Source organism: Ovis canadensis, chromosome 4 (assembly GCF_042477335.2).
Source record: "Ovis canadensis isolate MfBH-ARS-UI-01 breed Bighorn chromosome 4, ARS-UI_OviCan_v2, whole genome shotgun sequence".
Lineage (NCBI taxonomy): Eukaryota > Metazoa > Chordata > Mammalia > Artiodactyla > Bovidae > Ovis > Ovis canadensis.
In genome coordinates, this window is record NC_091248.1 from 65,665,507 (window position 1) to 65,684,854 (window position 19,348).

General features: G+C 36.1%; 1 protein-coding gene across 1 annotated transcript in view; it reads right to left on the reverse strand.

Annotated features, from left to right (window-relative positions):
• The window catches only part of CFTR (CF transmembrane conductance regulator), a 184,844-nt gene that overhangs the window by 104,690 nt on the left and 60,806 nt on the right, over window positions 1–19,348 (reverse strand). Inside the window, exons 10-11 of the mRNA XM_069587941.1 lie at window positions 13,052–13,231; window positions 7,929–8,120 (exon numbers count right to left, since the gene is read on the reverse strand). Coding sequence (XP_069444042.1) covers window positions 7,929–8,120; window positions 13,052–13,231 — 372 coding nt within the window. The remainder of the gene's footprint in view (window positions 1–7,928; window positions 8,121–13,051; window positions 13,232–19,348) is intronic.

A 19,348-nucleotide genomic window follows, 5' to 3' on the forward strand; every position in this document is an offset into this window, starting at 1 on the left:
GAGTGCCTAATATATACTGTGTCCACAGTGGAAACTCAATAAATATTAACTGAGATCAAATTTTTAATTTATGAAATTTGAATCATGAATACTTAAACCTTCTAAATAAAAATTAGGTATTACAGATTCGGTCTCAAATATGTTCTTGATAATACAATTGCCATTTCAAAGGTTATTTTTCTCTAGAGAATACTTACACTCAATTTTTAGAAAACTAAGTTTCCCTTCCTGGAAAGGCCTTTATGAATATTATTACCAAGTACTAAGTTTATAGTAAAGTCTAAAGTTCTCTTAAATATAAGTGTAAAATCATCTCTCAATCTTGTCTAATTAGCCATTGCAACAAAACGGAAAACTCTAAGGGTGTGGGGTCCAGAATACTAATTCTTCAAGAGGATGAAACATCAGGCTTATCTATAAGATATAGCAATGGCTTTGACCTTTGGAAAACTTAGCTAATTTTTTTTTCCTTAATATGAAAGCCTGGCTTAACTTTCTGAATTTCATTATCTATTCATGAGCTAGCTTGATCCCACACAGTTATAATTAAATTTTTATACTACTGTTCTGTGGATTTGCCCACCTCTTAGGAAGAAGGGCAGTCTTCAGGTTATTCTGGATTTACAGATGTCAGAACTGTCATTTAAGTTAATAATTAGTTCCAGAATCGCAATCTTAATTCCTAAAAGTTAGTCCATACTTTTAGAATTTAGCACAGGCTCATCTCGATTGCAAGCTCTACAGAAAGCTGTCACTAGAAAACTAGAACGTGACAATTCAAAGGACCAATGTGTGCAAAACACTCAGCACAGCACTACTGACTTGTGCCCTCCCAATGGATGTTAGCTAGTATTTATTTTTTAAGTTCCAGGGTTCAAATGATGTGAAATAATAGTCAGTTCAGGAAACACTATGGTGTTCCTGCTTGGTCCTGGTTCCATAGTATTATAAAATAAAGGTATTTGCTTCATATTACAATAAGTAAATGGCAGTGCTTTCAAACTTAATTACCTATCAGTAGAAAATGACAGGTGGTTCAAGGTACAGTCACTTAGTGTGGTTTATTCTGGTTTAGGGAACATAGTTCAGTGTGTTTCAAATATCTGTTTTCAATGTTTATTATATCTTGGCTACTACTGAATGCAAATGTTAATTTGTATGGTATCTTTTTATTTACACATCTCCCAAGTGAACATTCCTGAATTCTCCTACAATTGTGGATTGACCACCCAAAAGTTAAGCCTCTGTTTAATGCAGGTTAGTTTTGGCCAGATCTGAAGATCCAGGGGTCAAATTCAAATTTAATTAGTCTTGTGGTATCTGTAAGATGGAATTTATTTTCCAGAAGAGTTAACTCATTTCTTTGCTTACTTCCCACCCAAGTTTTTCATATTTCTTGCCAATTTCCCTCCCAAGTTTTTTTCCTCTTAATAACTTCTTGCCAACTTCCCTCCCATTTTTTTTCTTCTAGTGACTTAAACATGAAGACTGTGTAGTAGAAGGGAAAACACAAACAGATTTTACATCTTAAACTTACATAGTAAATATTTTTTATTACAATGTGTATGTAATGGCTGTCTTGACAATTTACCTAATGAAGACCATTTTGTGGTTGCAAAAGGATTGCAACAACTTTGTGGAAACCAATTAGATATACTAAACCTCTGATCTCTTCTCATACCCCCACCCCACCTTGCGCCACACACAATATATAGCCAATTACTGCTCCAAACCAGGTACTTTTACATGAGAGTGAGTCACTAAATAAAGATAGTCCAATTATTTGGTATCCAAATGCTGGCCTGCCTAGAATCTGTTGCTGTAGAATAAGGTATTGGAGAATTGCAAATGGTTGGTATTCTGGAAATTTAAAAAGGTAAGAAGAATAGTGAGATATCACTCTTACAGTATGAAATACGACTAAACTCTCCTTAACGGATAAGTAAGTTAATGTGGGGCCAATTACATTAATTCCTCTTTCTGAGCTAGCAAAATCTTCTGTGCTGGTTACAGAAGTTACAAATATATAGGAGGATTTCAAGGGAAGTTTGGGTACATGGAAAGAAAGCAATGGGAGGAAAAGTCAATGGACACAAGGATACACAATGGTATTTTAAAAGAACTATTAATTTGTCTAAAAATCCTTTTACTATAATTAAGATTCGAAGTATGGCATATAAGCAAGACTTGGAGAAGTTCCTGAAAGAGGAGATCTCAGGGTAAAGAATCTGAGCAGAACTTGCTCACTCGTGTCTGCTCGTTACAACTTTTCTATCAGCATAGCCCTGTCTCCATGCCCTTCCCTGTGATAAAGTCTTCATGCAACTCCACTGACTGAATATTTTCAACCACAGACTGAAATCAGAAAACTATGTGAACTATGCTGTGCGTGCTTTTTCCTATCCAAGAAAATTTACACATACCTGCCTAATCCTATGACACCAAGCATCATTACACACGCAAGTACTTTGTGGGTATTAAAGCTGAAAAGAAACACAAAAATGAGGAAGAAAACATTCCGCCTCATCTCCAGTTCCAAATCTAGATGTAGTACATTAAGAAACAGAACAGCTTTGGCAGTCAAAGTGAAAACATATTGGATCATGTATGTTTGTATTTGCAGATGGGGCTACAGACAGTACACAGAGGAAGTCATTAGCTGATTCCAGCTGCTAACCCTCAAGGACTCTGTAGGTATTTTGTGTTCCTGTACTTAAAATTCCTCTTTGCTTAAAAATATAAAAACTTCAATTTTGGAGATTCTCACTGGCCTTTTTCAAAGGTGTGAATACTTGCTTAACAATAACAAAACTTGGAAACTCTGAAGTCACTGAAAATAGGAAAAAATTTTCATTTTGACTGTGAGGATAGTCTAGCACTTTTAATTATTTTTATTTGTCCCTCACAGCAACAACTTGCTCTTGTATAATCATCTCCTCAAACTCTGAGACTGAGAAGCTCAGAAAAGAACATTTTCTGAGTAAAATTCTTGCAACTGACATGCCTACTTCAAAACTTATCTCTGAAACAGTCAACCAATAAGAACTTATCCTTACGCCTATCAATGTGCTTGGTGTAGTATCCCAAAATAAAATTTTTAGAATCACCATTATCAAGAAATTTACCATGTAGTTGGATAGATAACAACATACAGGAAACATTCAGGAGGAGACAGTCATATACTAATGTACTCACAGTACTCACTGCATTCACTGCATTTGTCAGCTTAAAGTACAGGAATTTAGGAAGATGCTGGATGTTTTTGCCTAGCATAAGATGACTAGGAAGATCTAAATCAGTTGCAAAACCCAGCAGAACAGTAAGGAGCTGGGATTCAGGGACTATCGAGAATAAAAAGCTGTTTTATTTGATATTTTAAAGCAAAGAGGATGAAGAATGAATTAAATGGTGGTCATCATTGTTACTAAAGCTGATCTAGTGGTGTCCCCCACTGGTACTCTGTTAGCAAGACCAGTGGTCCCTCTGCTTGATCATATATCTCAATTCTATGTAACTGATCTCCACACCCTTCCTTTCTAAACCCATGGCATTTCTACCTGTCCTTCTTTCCAGTTCCTGTTATAGAAGGAATCCTTAATCCTAAACCAACTACTCTTCTGTCTTAATTTCTTGAGGAAAAAAAAATTTTCACTCTTTCTCAGAGGCTCATTTTTTCCTGATGCCGTTTGTAAGGATGCAAATAGTACACAAAGAGATCCCTATCTTTTCACAATTTCTTGGCTACTTTTATCTCTTCTTGTCCATCGTTGACATTAGCTGGATTATTGAAATAGCTTCCTATTAGTCTTCCCCCTTCTAGTCAGAATAACAAACAGTACTACAACTACTACTATTAATAATAATCACTGATTTATTTAGTGCTTTCTATGTGCTAGAAGAATCCACGAAACTGTACAAATTAGGTAATAATATCTTCATATTGCAGAGGATAAAACTCAGTATATAGCAAGGTTAAGTAACGTTCATCAGCAACCCACCCTGATAGATTTCAAAATCTCTTTTCCTTCTGCTACCCCAAAAAAGTTCGAATCATATCCACCTTAATTCTGCTTCACATTTCATAGTCAAAGAGATATATCTAAAGTGCAAAGCTGATTACATCACTCCCCTGATTAAACCTCTCCAAGACCAAATTCCTGAGACTTGTACACAAGCTCCAAAGACATGGCCTTCCAGTTTCATTCCTCCCTACTCACTGTCCCCCAGTTACACCCTCATTCTGTCAAAATGCTTGTGGTTCCCTACACTAACCAAGTGGTTTCATGTCTGGTATTTCTGCTCATAGTTTTCTCTGTCCAGAATATCTTTTCCATTATCCTTAATGGAAATGGAAATGGAAATTTTCCATTAACATTTCCTTAATTCCTTCTACTTATCCTTCAAAGTGTTTGTTTTTAGAGAAAGCCTCCCTGAACTGAAAGCCCTCAACTGGGCTTCTGTAGTGCCGAGAGAGCTTCTATCCCAACACTTGCTATATTATATTGAAATGGTCTCTTGGCATATGTTTTTCACCAATCAGCCTATAAGCTCTTTGAGTGAAAGAATAATCAAGTTTTCATTCTGCACCTACCCAGCCTCCGCCACAGTGAACAGAGTCTGGTAATAACAGAAGTCATGCTGTGAGATCCGAAAGGGAAAGAGAAAGTGAATTACCTCCCAATCCCATGGCCATTTCTGGAGCATGGAACCAATGGGCCAACGCTCCAAACCTTCAGGATTGTATGCCAACTGTTTTCTTCCAGAGAACACTCCAACTTCTGTTACTTTGGTCATGCAGACCAACTATAGATGACCACTTTTAAAGTTTTCTCTCAGAACTACTTTTGTCAACATCAAAATTCATACTGATGACTTTTTTCATGATTCTGATTCATGGTTCTATTCAATTATGCCAAAACCCACCTTGTTTCCACAGCACTCACTAACAAGAACTGGCTTCAAGACACATGCCTTGTGTCATGCTCTCTAGCAGTATCTTCTACCTCCAAAGGAAATAGAAATTAGCTTCAGTTCACTGAGTGGCAAATATGCACCAAATGCTGTGTTAGGCATTTTCTATTTATCTCATTTAATTTTCTCAACAATCCATTGACTATCACTCATCAATCTTCACTTCTCATATACCTAGCCTTCTCTCTATTTTACTGGCAACTCCAATGCTCTTAATAAAAAAAAATTCCTCCAACACTGTAAGTTCCATTCTTGTCACCATTAGAATTCCACAGGGAATCATTCCATCAAAGAATGGCCTTCTGCCCCCTCTGAAGGTTATTTCATCATTAGCAGACCCAGATTTCTCTTTTTACTCCTTTAGAAATGCCTCTTTTTCTCCCTGTTTGAGTAACCTTACATTCTTTATTGATATCTTTTCCTATTGGCCCATGAACTTCCAAAGTATATATATTTTGTTCTATTCGTATTTTCATAAAATGTCTCAATAAATGTTTTCAAAATTAATACTCCCTACTTTCTTCTAGTTTAAAAGCTTAATTAGGCACAGAAAATTATGTTATATGATTACATTTATGTGAAATATCTAGAATAGGAATATTTTAGAGACAAAAGTTTGCTTAAAATTATGTCGGGGGGTTAGGGATGAGAGAATGTAAATTGATTGCTAACTGAGGTTTCTTTTAGAGGAATTGAAAATTTGATGGTTATACAACCTTGAGCATATGAAAATAAAAACTACAATGAATTATACACTTTAAAAATAATTTTAAGACTAGTCATGGAATCAGAAAAAAATAAAATGATTTTACTCTTACCCTGTTTCTCTCATTATTTTAACAGTTTTATCACAATACAATTCACATACTATACAACCATTCATTAAAAGACAGGTCACTTTATTATGTACTCTTTAGAAAACAGACCACACCCTATTCACCCTGGCATTCTCAAAACCTAGCACAGTATTCAGAAGATAGTAAATGTTCATTCTATGAATTAGGTACCTATACCTCTGAATTTACTACTACTAATAGAGCTATGCCATGCATGCCTGCATGCATGCGTGCTAAGTCACTTCAGTCATGTCTGACTCTCTTTGGACTGTAGCCTCCCAGATTCCTCAGTCCAGGCAAGATCACTGGAGGGGATCTTCCTGACCCAGGGATCAAAACTACATCTGTTATGTCTCCTGCATTGGCAGGTGGGTTCTTCTTACCACTAGTGATACCTGAAAAGCCTATAGTTTCACCATATTTAAATTAAATATACTTTTATAGGTTTACTTGGGGGAATCAGGACAGCATTTATAAAACTATTTCTATGAGAAAAGATATATTTAAAAGCAATAAATAAATAAAGGCACCAGAAACTTTCCAACACCTTTGCACTAATAAACAAACAGAGCTCATGCTTTATCTTGCAGGACACTGAGTATCACTCCTACAGCCTAGCCCCTCATAGACAAATACCTATGTTCTCTAGAAACACGCAGAATTTTTTTATAACAGATTTAATGAGTGTTCTGACCTCCAGGTTGTGAAATACTATTCTTCGAAGAAGAGCTTTTGAGGAATGAAGAATATTTTCTTCAAGGTAAATCAAATATTTTTCAGAATAGCTTTTATTTTCATTATGCTTTCAGAGTATGTGAAAATAAGAAAAATAAGCCTTTAAAAGCTACTGTTGAATGAGTTTGTATAGTGTCATTTGTTCAAGCATGTAGCTCTCTTTTGTAAGGCCTGTAGTTTCTATCTAACCTACAATCAGCCTCCCCCCCCCATTTTCCATACACTGTATTTTAAGCTTCATTTTATTCCCAGTGCAATTTTTTTCATAGAAGTTGATTTAAAGAGATCTACTAGTATCAAATGCCATCTATCAAGGGGAGTGATTTTGAATCAAGATCAGTATTCAGGCAATACCACTGACAAACCTCATAACGTGATATTTTCTCTGCTGATAAACTCATGATGATACTTTCCCTACCATTAACATCATAATGACACTTTCCCTACCATTAAGATCCAGGGGATCTTCCCAACCCAGGGATCGAACCCAGGTCTCCTACAGTGCAGGCAGATTCTTTACTGTCTGAGCTACCAGCGTGAAAAGTAAAAGTAAAAGTTGCTCAGTCCTGTCCAACTCTTTGTGACCCCATGGACTATACAGTCCATGGAATTCTCCAGGCCAGAATACTGGAGTGGGTAGCCTATCCCTTTTCCAGGGGATCTTCCTGACCCAGAAATCGAACCAGGGTCTCCTGAATTGCAGGTGGATTCTTTACTGACTGAGCCATCAGGGTGTCAACCCTTTATCATACAATTTATATGCTGAATAGTACAAGATCCATATATTGGCTTTACTTGGAATACTTTCTGTATTTCTAGATGATGAACTCAGTCTTCAATATTGTTATGAAGTGATTCATCATAATTTTGCCACTGTTTCAGTGGATTACAGACACTAAAGGTTATATAGTTACATGTCCAAGGTCAAAGGATGAGATATAATCACAACTTTATCTTAGATTCCCTATTGGCAGGTCAATGTTTGTTTCTTTAGGCTATGGTGTTATTAAAATAATTAAAATTCTCTTATGTAATTCTGAAGTACCTTTAAAAAATGCATCCTATACAAATGCCCATTGAGGACATTTGTCTCACTAATAAGTGAACAAAATTCTTGCCATTTCATAGAGTTTTTACTGTAACCAAACCAGCCCACCATTTAAAAAATGAAGTGTATATTAAATTCATTAAAAAATGAATTGTATCTTTATGTTTCTGCAGGCTTCTTATAGCAGGGGTCATATATTTTATCAATTACTCACAGTAGTTTACTCATTAGTGGAAATGTGATTAATATATATAGACTTATTAAAACATTAAATATATAATTTAGGTAGTTTGAAGGTTCCATATGCATAACCAGGAGTTTTTCACATAGTTACTTACCTCTTCTAGTTGGCATGCTTTGATGACACTCCTATATCTATATTCATCATAGGAAACACCAAAGATGATGTTATCTTTAATGGTTCCAGGCATGATCCAGGAATACTGAGAGCAGAATGAAATTCTTCCACTGTGCTTAATTTTACCCTCTGAAGGTTCCAATTCTCCCATAATCATCATGAGAAGTGAAGTCTGGAAATAAAACCAGTGTTATTAAGTCAAATCATTTGATCAAATCATTCTCAGGATGCAGGTGCCACCAACTGTCATCCTGAGCATAGGTATCCTAATTTTTAAAGAGTCTGTGTTAATTCATTCAATTCAAAATTTATGAAGCACTTCCTATTTTGGGTATGCTGCTATGCACAAAAGATACAAAGGGAGACAAGAGACAATTACAACAGAATGTGATAAATGCTATACTAGAGGCTCACAGAGATGGGGTGCTGAGTTCAGGTTGTTGGGATGGGGCTGGAAGAGGTCAGGGAAAGATTAGTTAATAACTGACACTTATTGAGTGCTCATTTGTTTTCTCACATGCCTTGTTCAGTCTAATTCTGTTGTACCTTTCTTGGAAACACGTGCAGAATCTGACTGCTACTTCCATTACTATCCAAATTAAGCTAACATCATCTCTTGCCAGAATAAATAGAATAGCTTTCTAACTCCTTGCTCCACCCTTGTCTTCCTGCAGTCTATTCTCAAAGTGGCCCTGTCAAAATGTAAGTCAGATCATGTTACTTTTCTGCTAAAGCCCTCCAATGGCTTCTAAGGTTCTCAGAGAAAAAGTCTAACTCGTCACAAAGCCCTTTATGAGACTCGAAGGGCCCTTATGTAATGGTCTCGCCCCCTTACTTCTCTTACAGCTCTACTCTCCATGGCTCACTCTGAGCCGACCCCACTGACCTCCCTGCTGCTCTGTGAACCAGACAGACAGTCCCATTTCAAGGGTCTGCTCCACCCCCTACCTGGAAGACTCTTCCCCAGATGACCATATGACCTAACCTCTCGCCTCCTTCAAATCTTTTCTCAAATGTTACCTTTCAATGAGGCCTCCACTGCTTAAAATTGCACCCCTATCATCAATCTTTCTTTCTGTTTTATCTTCAAAACTTCTATCATCATAAGACATTATATATATACATAAACATTTTACTCAATAATATAATGACATTATTGTTTGTTGATTAGTCATGTCCAACTCTTTGCAGCATTACACACTGTATTATACATTATTAAATAAGGGCTCAATAACTTTAAAAAGTAAATTACTGATACATAAACAGACAAATCAATGGACTAGAATTAAAGCTACATAAGTAGGTCTAAATGCATAAAAGAACTAGTATCTGATAAAGATGATAAAATGAGTGGAGAAAAATAGATCATTCAGTATATGTTGTGGGACAACTGAGCAGCCATGTGGAGGGCAGACAAAAAACTGTAGCCGTATGCCACACCCAACACGCGATGAATTTCAAATAGGTCAGAGAATAAGTACAAAAATAAGACTGTAAGAATTCTTAAAGAAAACACTGAAGGATGTCCAAAAGAAAAGAAAAACAACTACCACTGTGTAAGAAAGCTTTTCTATATGAATCAAAATAAAATGAAAAAATAAACCACATTATAAAGAAAAAAAAAGACTTGGGCACAGAAAACAAAAGGAAAAAACGTCAAACTGAAGTAAATGTTTGCAAGTTATGTGACTCAAAGGAATAATTTACCTCTTGAGTGATATTAAAGTCAAAAAAGAAAAATAACAATGACTCACTAGAAAACAGTACAAAGTATACAGATATTTCACCAAAAATTAAAATAGAGGTGACCTTTAAACATATGATAGTTTTTACTTTATTCCTAATAAGAGAAATGCAAATTAGAAAAACACTGACATATGACTTTACCCAACATGACTGGAAAAAATTCAAATGTTAGATAACATATGCTGGGGATGCTGTGGGGAAATAAACCTACAATCTACATGGACTGTAACACACATGCACAAATTGATGCAGCCTTCAGGAAAGAAAGTTTGGCAGATATACAGAAACACTAGTAGATGTGCTAAATGACATATATGCAATATTATTCATAGTGTCATTCTTCATATTAGCAAAATACTGGCAATAACCCAACTGTCAATCAATAGGTGATTCATTACATTACAAACATCCATCCAAACAATGAAATACTATGTGTAGAAGTATATACATTCAAAAAACTAACAAGAGTATCTGCCTGAATTGGGAGAAAGAATGGTGAAAAGTGGAAAATAAGCAGAGGAGAAAGAGAAGTGAGAGAAAATTTTTCAAATTTTTATGCATTTAAAATTTTAATTTTAACAAATAGTAATACCACCTAAAATATATTAGGAAGAAGGATGAAGAGACAGGCACTTTTGTGATACCTATTTCAGTAAATTTTAAAATTCTTATTGTATATGGAAAATATCCAAAATTCCTTCAGTTCAGGTGCTCAGTCGTGTCTGACTCTTTGAGACCCCATGGACTGCAGCACACCAGGCTTCCCTGTCCATCATCAAATTCCTTACTTCTACACATGATTTTTCTGTATAATTGAAACTGTAAGTATTATTTTTATATAGAGCAGATTTTTTAAACCCCAACAATGGAATGGATCTGATTACATATAAATATATACACACATATTACATGTATATATATATACACACACATACATATATGTATACACAACATATATATATATGTATACACAATATACAGGTTTGGATCTATATAAGGTTGGATCTATATCAAACACAAAGGTTAAATATATATTTAACAGTATTTATCTATATAAACATATAAATATATAATATTTATCAATATTTTGGTATTTTGAGAGATGCAAAGTTAAACTGAATTAATATGTATAAAATGCCAAATATTGATAAGACCCTGGTTTGTTCCCTGGGTCAGGAACATCCCCTGAAGTAGGAAATGGCAACCTGTTCCAGTCGTCTTGCTGAAAAATTCCATGGACAGAGGAGCCTGGTGGGCTACAGTCCATGGGGGTCACAAAAGAGTCGGACATGACTGAGTATGCATACACATACATATGTATACTGACTGAATAACATGCCATTATGTAACTACACCAAAGTTTACCTATTATTAGATATTTAGGAGTTCTCCCAATTTGCGGCTATTGAAACAACATGATGAATATTTTTATATAAAAATCTCTGCAAACATACTAGGGTAAGTCATACAAACAGAATTGTTAATTGGTTATTTTTAAGGCTTTTAATACACAAATTACCAAACTGAGTGGTTCAGTATTTATCTTGAAGTGTGAGTATTTGCAATTATTCTACCTTATATTTTAGCTAGATCTGTTATCTAATAAGAGTATAAAATGCTCCATTCTTACTGCAATGAAAGGACATCCTCCTAGACTTAGTTGACAAACTCTATTTCTCAGAGGGGTTTAATTATTCCTAAGGAACAACTGCCTCCATCTGACTCTGTCTTCGTATCTACTTCTCAGAAGCTGTAACTCCAGCCAGCAATGATCTGCTCATCAATTCTTAATAGAGTTGCCTGAAATTTAATTGCTGGTTAAGTCCCATAATTTGTAATTCCAAAGCTGTTTGTTTACACCTTTCAAAGAAGTAATTTTAAACAAATAAAATTAATTTTAAAAAATTCAGTGAAACACAATTATTATCTTCTCATAAGCAATCATTCTCGGTCAAGTCATCTGTGATTTGTTTATTAGCAAATCCTCCTACGGTATCATTTTCTTTTAATAGTGAAAAGTTCTAGTTATATAAGAAATAGAAGGGAAACGTAGCGCTTTAAGAAGAAATACATTTTTTCAAAGAAAACGCACTATAGCTGCTTTATTGAAAGGCCTATTTCACATGTGGGAAAACATATACAGAGAGAGAAAAAAGCAAATTGTATATTGCTACAATTATGAACACCAAATTCAATGACTAGAAATTTTCTATAGTATTTTGTTTCCCAAGTCTCAGACTAAATTCTTTAAAATGTGATTCTTCCTTAACTAGACATTAATAAATAACTATTTTTCAGGGGTATTTCATTTCTGTTTATATTTACATTTTTATCTTAACAGTGGCACTGCTCCTTCCTTCTTCCTTTTCTTTCATCAAAGTATTCTGAAGAGTTTTAATAGGACACTAAACTTTTTTTTGATGGACAGGGAGGCCTAGCCTGCTGCAATTTATGGGGTCGCAAAGGCAATTTATGGGGTCGCAAAGAGTCAGACACGACTGAGCGACTGAACTGAACTGAACCTTTTTTAATTTTTCTAGAAAGTATTGTATCTAAAATTATAGTCAAGTGGGAATAAGAACCTCCTTTTAATAGACTTCCAAAGCAAATATCTATTATCCTTAAGTAGTCCATTTCAAAGCCAAGAGACCCTTGTTTATCTCTGATTCTATTCCTTCATGCCCTTTGAATGTATTTCCCAGATAGAGAGAACAAGTGTTTATCATTATCTGAACAATAGCTCAAATCATTCAATACTAACATAAAGTCTTATCCTGACAATGAAATTTGACCCTTTAGTTTTTTAACGTCTTAATTTTTGTCAGATGTATCTCCAAATATCCATGGTTTATAATTAAATGAGGTAGGGTGGAAGGCTGATCAGCACAGAATAAACACTCTTATGTATTGCCATCAAAAAACTATCCCACTCAATAATTTTCCCTCATAATAAATCATACGCAAGCCTGAGTCCATTCTCCAAAAAAATTCTGTGTCAACAAAATGGGGATCTTTTGCCCATGTGGTTACTAAAGTAAAATGTAAGCCATGACTTTCCTGGACCAGCTCTGAGAAAATGTCTTTTCCACAGATTAGCAAAAATGGATGCTTTACTTGTTCAACAAAGTTATTAAACGCTCACCATGTACGTGCATGACACTGTACTGAGTGATGCCCAAAATATAAATATATAAAAGAAAAAGTTAATGAAGATATCAGAAAGAAATGAAAGGCTAGAGGATGCTATCAGTCATAATTATACACGGTATCTAAATATTCTCCTTTTACAAACTAGAAGAAGAAAGGAGAAAAGCATGTCAGGTTAACATCTTCATGGTGAGGTATAAAACAGACTACCTTGCCTGCTCCCGTAGATCCAGCAACTGCCAACAACTGTCCTCTTTCTATCTTGAAACTGATATCTTTCAGGACAGGAGTACCAAGAAGTAAGTTACTGAAGAAGAGGCTGGTATCACAATTAGAAATTTTTCTATTGTTATTATTTTCTTTTGCTTTCTCAAATAATTTACTAAATCCCTGTAAAAAAGAAAAAAAACACAGTAAATAAGAAGGTATGTTTCTCAGATATTTTCAATGTGTGTGTGCAGGTGCAGTTGTGTCCGATTCTTTACAACCCAGTAGACTGCAGCCTGTCAGGCTCCTCTGTACATATAATTTTTCCAGGCAAGAATACTGCAGCAGGCTGCCATGTCCTTCTCCAGGAGATCTTCCTGCCCGGGGATCGAACCTGCATCCCTTGTGTCTTCTACATTGGCAGGCAGGTTCTTTACCAGCTGAGCCACCAGGGAAGCCCAATATTTTCAATAGCTATTTACATTATGTATTATTAGTTTGAAGAGTACATGGCACATGGTCCATACTTTATAGCACACAAGTTACATGATTTCTAGAGCACATGATCCAAAATATTTCAAAATTATAATTTCAATTGCTGATTGTTGCTCACCATCAAATTTAATTAAAGATATCTAGCTATATATACAAAGGTATCTATCTCCTCTCCCATAGGCTGAACACATACACATAATCATTCAATCTTCAGCAGAGTAACATATATGAGGTAGACTTTATAAACTCTTTCATTCAAAGTTGTAAACTTTGACTCAGAGAAGTTAAGTAACTGAAGTCATTTAAGTAGTAGGCCTGAGTGGAATTACAACCCAAATCTTCTAACTCTATCACGCTGGCACCTTATTCTAAGAAGCTCAAAGTATTTCAGTAGGTATTACTAAGCATAAATGTGATGATACTACCATTTGATTAGAATGAATTCCATTTTTGCAGAAGTGCTGGGAGAAGGAGTTCTTTTCTGAAAGCTCCCTGCTTCTGGACTGCCCTCTGGGTTGCGTTAGAGTGCATGCAGGCGCTTAGTCACTCAGTCGTGCCCAACCCGTTTGTGACACCATGGACCGCAGCCCACCAAGCTCCTCTGTCCATGGGATTTGCCAGGCAAGAACACTGCATTGGGTAGTCATTCCCTTCTCCAGGGGATCTTCCCAACCCAAGGATCAAACCCAGGTCTCCTGCATTGCAGGCAGATTCTTCACCATCTGAGCAGCCTTCAAATCACAGTTAATAGCACTGCAGGTGATCAGGAGGAAGGTAGTAGTTCACAGAGTTTTAAGAGAATGCATTTTCACAACCTCAACATCCCGAAGTACTCCTTCCTAAAGTTAATCGTCTGAGAATTTGCTTGCTCTTTGTCACTTCTCTTTCCTACTTTCTGCTTCTCCCCTCAGAGAAGAGGCAGCCTTCTCACCAGTCCTAAGTTTAGCTAGGCTGCCCTTTCCAGAGTGTAAAAAGCTCCATGAAACGAACATGGGGACCATAAGAGAATGATTTTGTCCTGAGAGGGGATCCCATAAAAGCAAAGCCAGAAATACTGAAGGAGGTAACATCGTGTTTCACCAGGTTTCAAAGTGATGGCACCTATGTGTCCTGTCATCTCAGAATCAGACTTAAGAGATGAACTGAAGAACAAGTTATTTTAATTAACTTATTATTTATCTAATCTTAGTAATTTAATAAATTAATACAAATTATTATCTGCATTTTAAAGTTACATTTTCCTGATATAAAGCAAGTAATATTTATCTGATTGACTTAGCAATGAGACCTGACTCTATAAATTCATTTATTTGCCATGAAATTGAAAGTACTGAAATGGCAGCTCCCAAGTTTTGACAAAAATCCATTTAACATATGAAGACACTATACAATAGACATTCTTTACCACCACTTAAACCTATGTTGAAAATTTATAAGTCAACTTAAAATGTATCAGAGGTATACAGATTTTCAGTACTATCAAAACTTTAGGGCGTACATAAGCAATTAAGGTTTAAGACTACTGCTTGAATTCTTATGAGATGGATGGCTAACATCTCTTTCAGTCATCAAATAACTAAAAGCAAAGTTTTAAGAAGTAGGCAATGGAAATTCTTCAAATGAGACAAAGGCATTTTTTATTCTATTATTAACTTATTTATCTAATAGATATTTATGGAGCATCACCTCTATATTAAAGACCACTTCAAAAGTCTTACATAGGAGGATAACAAATGGGCAGATATTAATATTGCAACGTGTTTAGTGCTACAATGGAAAACTCACACTAAGTCCTATAGGAGCACATTACATAAAGCAAGTTACTCAGTCTGGAGCTTGTCCAATTAATTAACCCAGTATTAGTCTATGAAGGATATAGGTGGTATTTCACAAAACCAAGAAATAGTATAGGCATTCCAGGAAGAAGGACCTGCATGCACGATGATTTAGGCTTAAAAGGACAACATACACCTCAGGAGTGGTGAGTGACTAGGTGAATGTATATAGTAAGATGACAAAGGATATCCTCGATAAACTGGGCAATGCAGACTGTTAAGGAGCTCATGTTCCATGCTTAGAAATAGGACTTTTATCCAATAAACACTTGGACCAATGGAAGGTTGCTTTTACTTTAATTTACCTTAATTTTAACTCCTGATTACAGAAGTCAAAACTTACTTCAGAAAATTTGGAAAACAGATAAAAGTAGCAAGAAGAAAAGAGAAATCAGCGGTAGCCTTAACACTGAGAAGAAATCATGTTTAACATTTCAGTGAGATCCCTCCACTCCTTCGCATATATGTAAAATCATATATAATTTTACAGCATTAAGGAAAAATTATACATGAGCTTTGTGATCCTCTTTTTCTGACTTACAATATAAATCATAAATATTTTCACATACCATTAAACACTCTTTTTAATATAATTTGAAGTTGCAGGATAGTATTGAAGAGAATGGATAAACTATAAATATTAATAGTTCTCATTTTTTATGTTATATGACTTTCTTTTTAACTTAATAATTCTGTAACGTGTGTACTTTGCTATAAATCTTGGAACAAACCTCTGGAGTATAAATTTCTACAAGGGAAATTTCCAGAGCAAAGGTACAGCAAACATTCCAAGTCTTTGGAAAAGCAGTTTCAAATTCTCTTCCATCAAGGTATGAGAGTGCTAGATTCCAGGAACCATCATCAACAATGTTGATTTCTGATTTGGGATTTATTTTGTTTTGTTCTATTTTTTTCATGTTTTATAAGTGAAAATGGAATCTCAGTATTGATCTTATTCTTATTTATTTGATCCCTACTATAGCTGAACACTTTCTGTGTTTACAAGCTCCCTGTAGTTGTGAGAGAAATGATTATGGTATCCTTTGTCTTTATTTCAGTATCTGTCTCATCTTCTCAACTAGCTGCATGTGAAGTGAAGTCACTTAGTCGTGTCTGACTCTTTGCAACCCCATGGACTGTAGCCTACCAGGCTCCTCCGTCCACGGGATTTTCCAGGCAAGAGTACTGGAGTGGGTTGCCATTTCCTTCTCCAGGAGAGCTTCCCAACCCAGGGATTGAACCTGGGTCTCCTGCATTGTAGGCAGACGCTTTACCATCTGAGCCACATAAATTATGACATTCTGAGCTTTAGGCTCCTGGACTGTTGAGGATCTTAAGTGAAATAATATAGATGAAAGTATCTTGTATACAGTAAAGCAGTAGTCCTTTTTTTTTTCATTAGACACAGGAGAGTGAGTAGAAAAAGCATTTAGAGTCAGACGCCTAGGCTGACTTTATGTCCTAACCAGTTGTATAATCTTGTTCTAATTACTTAAATTCCCTAAAGCTCAGCTTCCTGATATATAAATAGAAATTGTTCCTACTCACAGGTGTGAAGTGAGGGAGGAGTCATATATAATTTATCAGGGACATGCCTCTTGAGTCACTGGTGAATGGTGAAATCACCAAATGAAGCAGAGAAGACACTGGAAGAAGTGGGTTTATGAAGCTTGGGAAGTGATGAATGTGAAGTGTTTGAGGACCTTGCAGGGAATTTGGAAATAATGTATGAAGTTCAGGAAAGGAACTGGGGCTGAAGACTTGCCTTTGAGAGTCATCAGCACATAGATGTCAGTTGAGCCTGGGTGAGTCACCCACAGAGAGCATGAAATACCAGGAGGCGGTGGGGACCCTGTGGCCGACCGCCTCTTAAGAGGCAGGCAGCCAAGACTGAGAAGTCATGGCTGGAATATAAGATTACATGGAAAGAGTGGCTCACTAAAGCTAAGTTAAATAAATATTTCAAAAGAACAGTTTTTAATGCATTGGTAAAGACAGAATCCAGATTGCAGAAGGCAAAAGTCAAAAGATGAGGAAGTAAGAACAGTTTTAATAGCAAAGGGAAGGAGAATGATAAGGCTTGGATGATGGGGTTCAGGGGGGGCAAAAGTCAGAGAAGAAATTTCTTTAACTTGAAAATATGTAGATATTAAAAGAAGTCAGTTGAAAAAAAAAAGGAATTGAGCTTCTAGAGAGAGAATAATTGCCAGCCCCATGTCCTGAGAAGATGAAGCAAGATAACAACAGTTCAGTTAAGGGCAGGGGGAAGCATACATCCTTCTCATAGACAAGATAGGAGAAAATAATAATCTCAAGCGTGAAGAAAGAAGCTGTAAACATTCATACGTGATGCTCTATATTTTATAGCATCTATATATTTTCTCTCTATGTTACAGAAGTCAAGGCCATCTGCTGGGGGTGAGCAGATCCTGGGAGAGATTGGGAGTTTCAGGGAACTGGTAAAAATCTGGAATAGCTTTTAGGGAAATAGTAAATAAAATTAAGTAAAAACAAAAACATTTCCCAAGAAAGTTTACAGGCCCATTTGAAGTTGAAACAGTAACTGCATAAAACTTATAACTGACTAGAGTATTTGATTTTCCCAGATAGCATTCCCTTCATCAAAGCTGTCAAGTGAATGTCTTATAGCAAACGATTCAGTGAAAAGAAAAGGGGATTCTTTAGGGTTTTCTATGTAGAGGATCATGTCATCTGCAAACAGTGAGAGTTTTACTTCTTCTTTTCCAATTTGGATTCCTTTTATTTCTTTTTCTGCTACAGCAACTATGGAGAACAGTGTGGAGATTCCTTAAAAAACTGGAAATAGAACTGCCTTATGACCCAGCAAACCCACTGCTGGGCATACACACCAAGGAAACCAGAATTGAAAGAGACACATGTACCCCAATGTTCATCGCAGCACTGTTTATAATAGCCAGGACATGGAAGCAACCTAGATGTCCATCAGCAGACAAATGGATAAGAAAGCTGTGGTACATATACACAATGGAGTATTACTCAGCCATTAAAAAGAATACATTTGAATCAGTTCTAATGAGGTGGATAAAACTGGAACTGATTATACAGAGTGAAGTAAGCCGGAAAGAAAAACACCAATACAGTATACTAATGCATATATATGGAATTTAGAAAGATGGTAACAATAACCCTGTATGCGAGATAGCAAAAAAGACACAGATATATAGAGGGAGAGGATGGGATGATTTGGGAGAATGGCACTGAAACATATATAACATCATATAAGAAACAAATCACCAGTCCAGGTTCGATGCAGGATACAGGATGCTCGGGGCTGGTGCACTGGGATGACCCAGAGGGATGGTATGGGTATGGGGATGGTATGGAGGTGGGAGGGGGGTTCAGGATTGGGAACATGTGTACACCTATGGTGGATTCATGTTGATGTATGGCAAAACCAATACAATATTGTAAAGTAAAAAAAAAAATAGTAATAATAATAATAAAATAAAATCTAAAAAAAAAGAAAAGGAGATTGAGGGTGCTGCTGTAGGAACAACTGAAGTGACTGATGGAAGTTAAACCAGGAGGAGTCCAAAAGGGAGAACTAAGGAGACTAGAAATCTTCATGAAATTGGAAGGCAGTAAAGGTGGGATTGAGAGACTGAGCGAGCTAGGATTAGGAAATTCTAAACTGAGAAAGAGATTCCAGAGCAGGACATTTCCAAAGTGGAGTAAGTCTCGGCACTCACCAAGCTCAGCATATGAGCATGAGAGGAAGCTTCTGAAGAAGTAACTGTAAATAGGAGTTCTGAGGACAATATTGGAAGGATTTCTCATGTGAGTGCTGAAGTCTTAGATACGATGAGAGAGGTTTAACCAGCACCACTGTCCTGGGTAAATATCATCAAGGAGTGTCCAGAATTTGCTAGGTGACGGTGAGAGTCTGGAGAATGAGGATACAGCCAGATGAAAGGCAATGGTTCAGGGA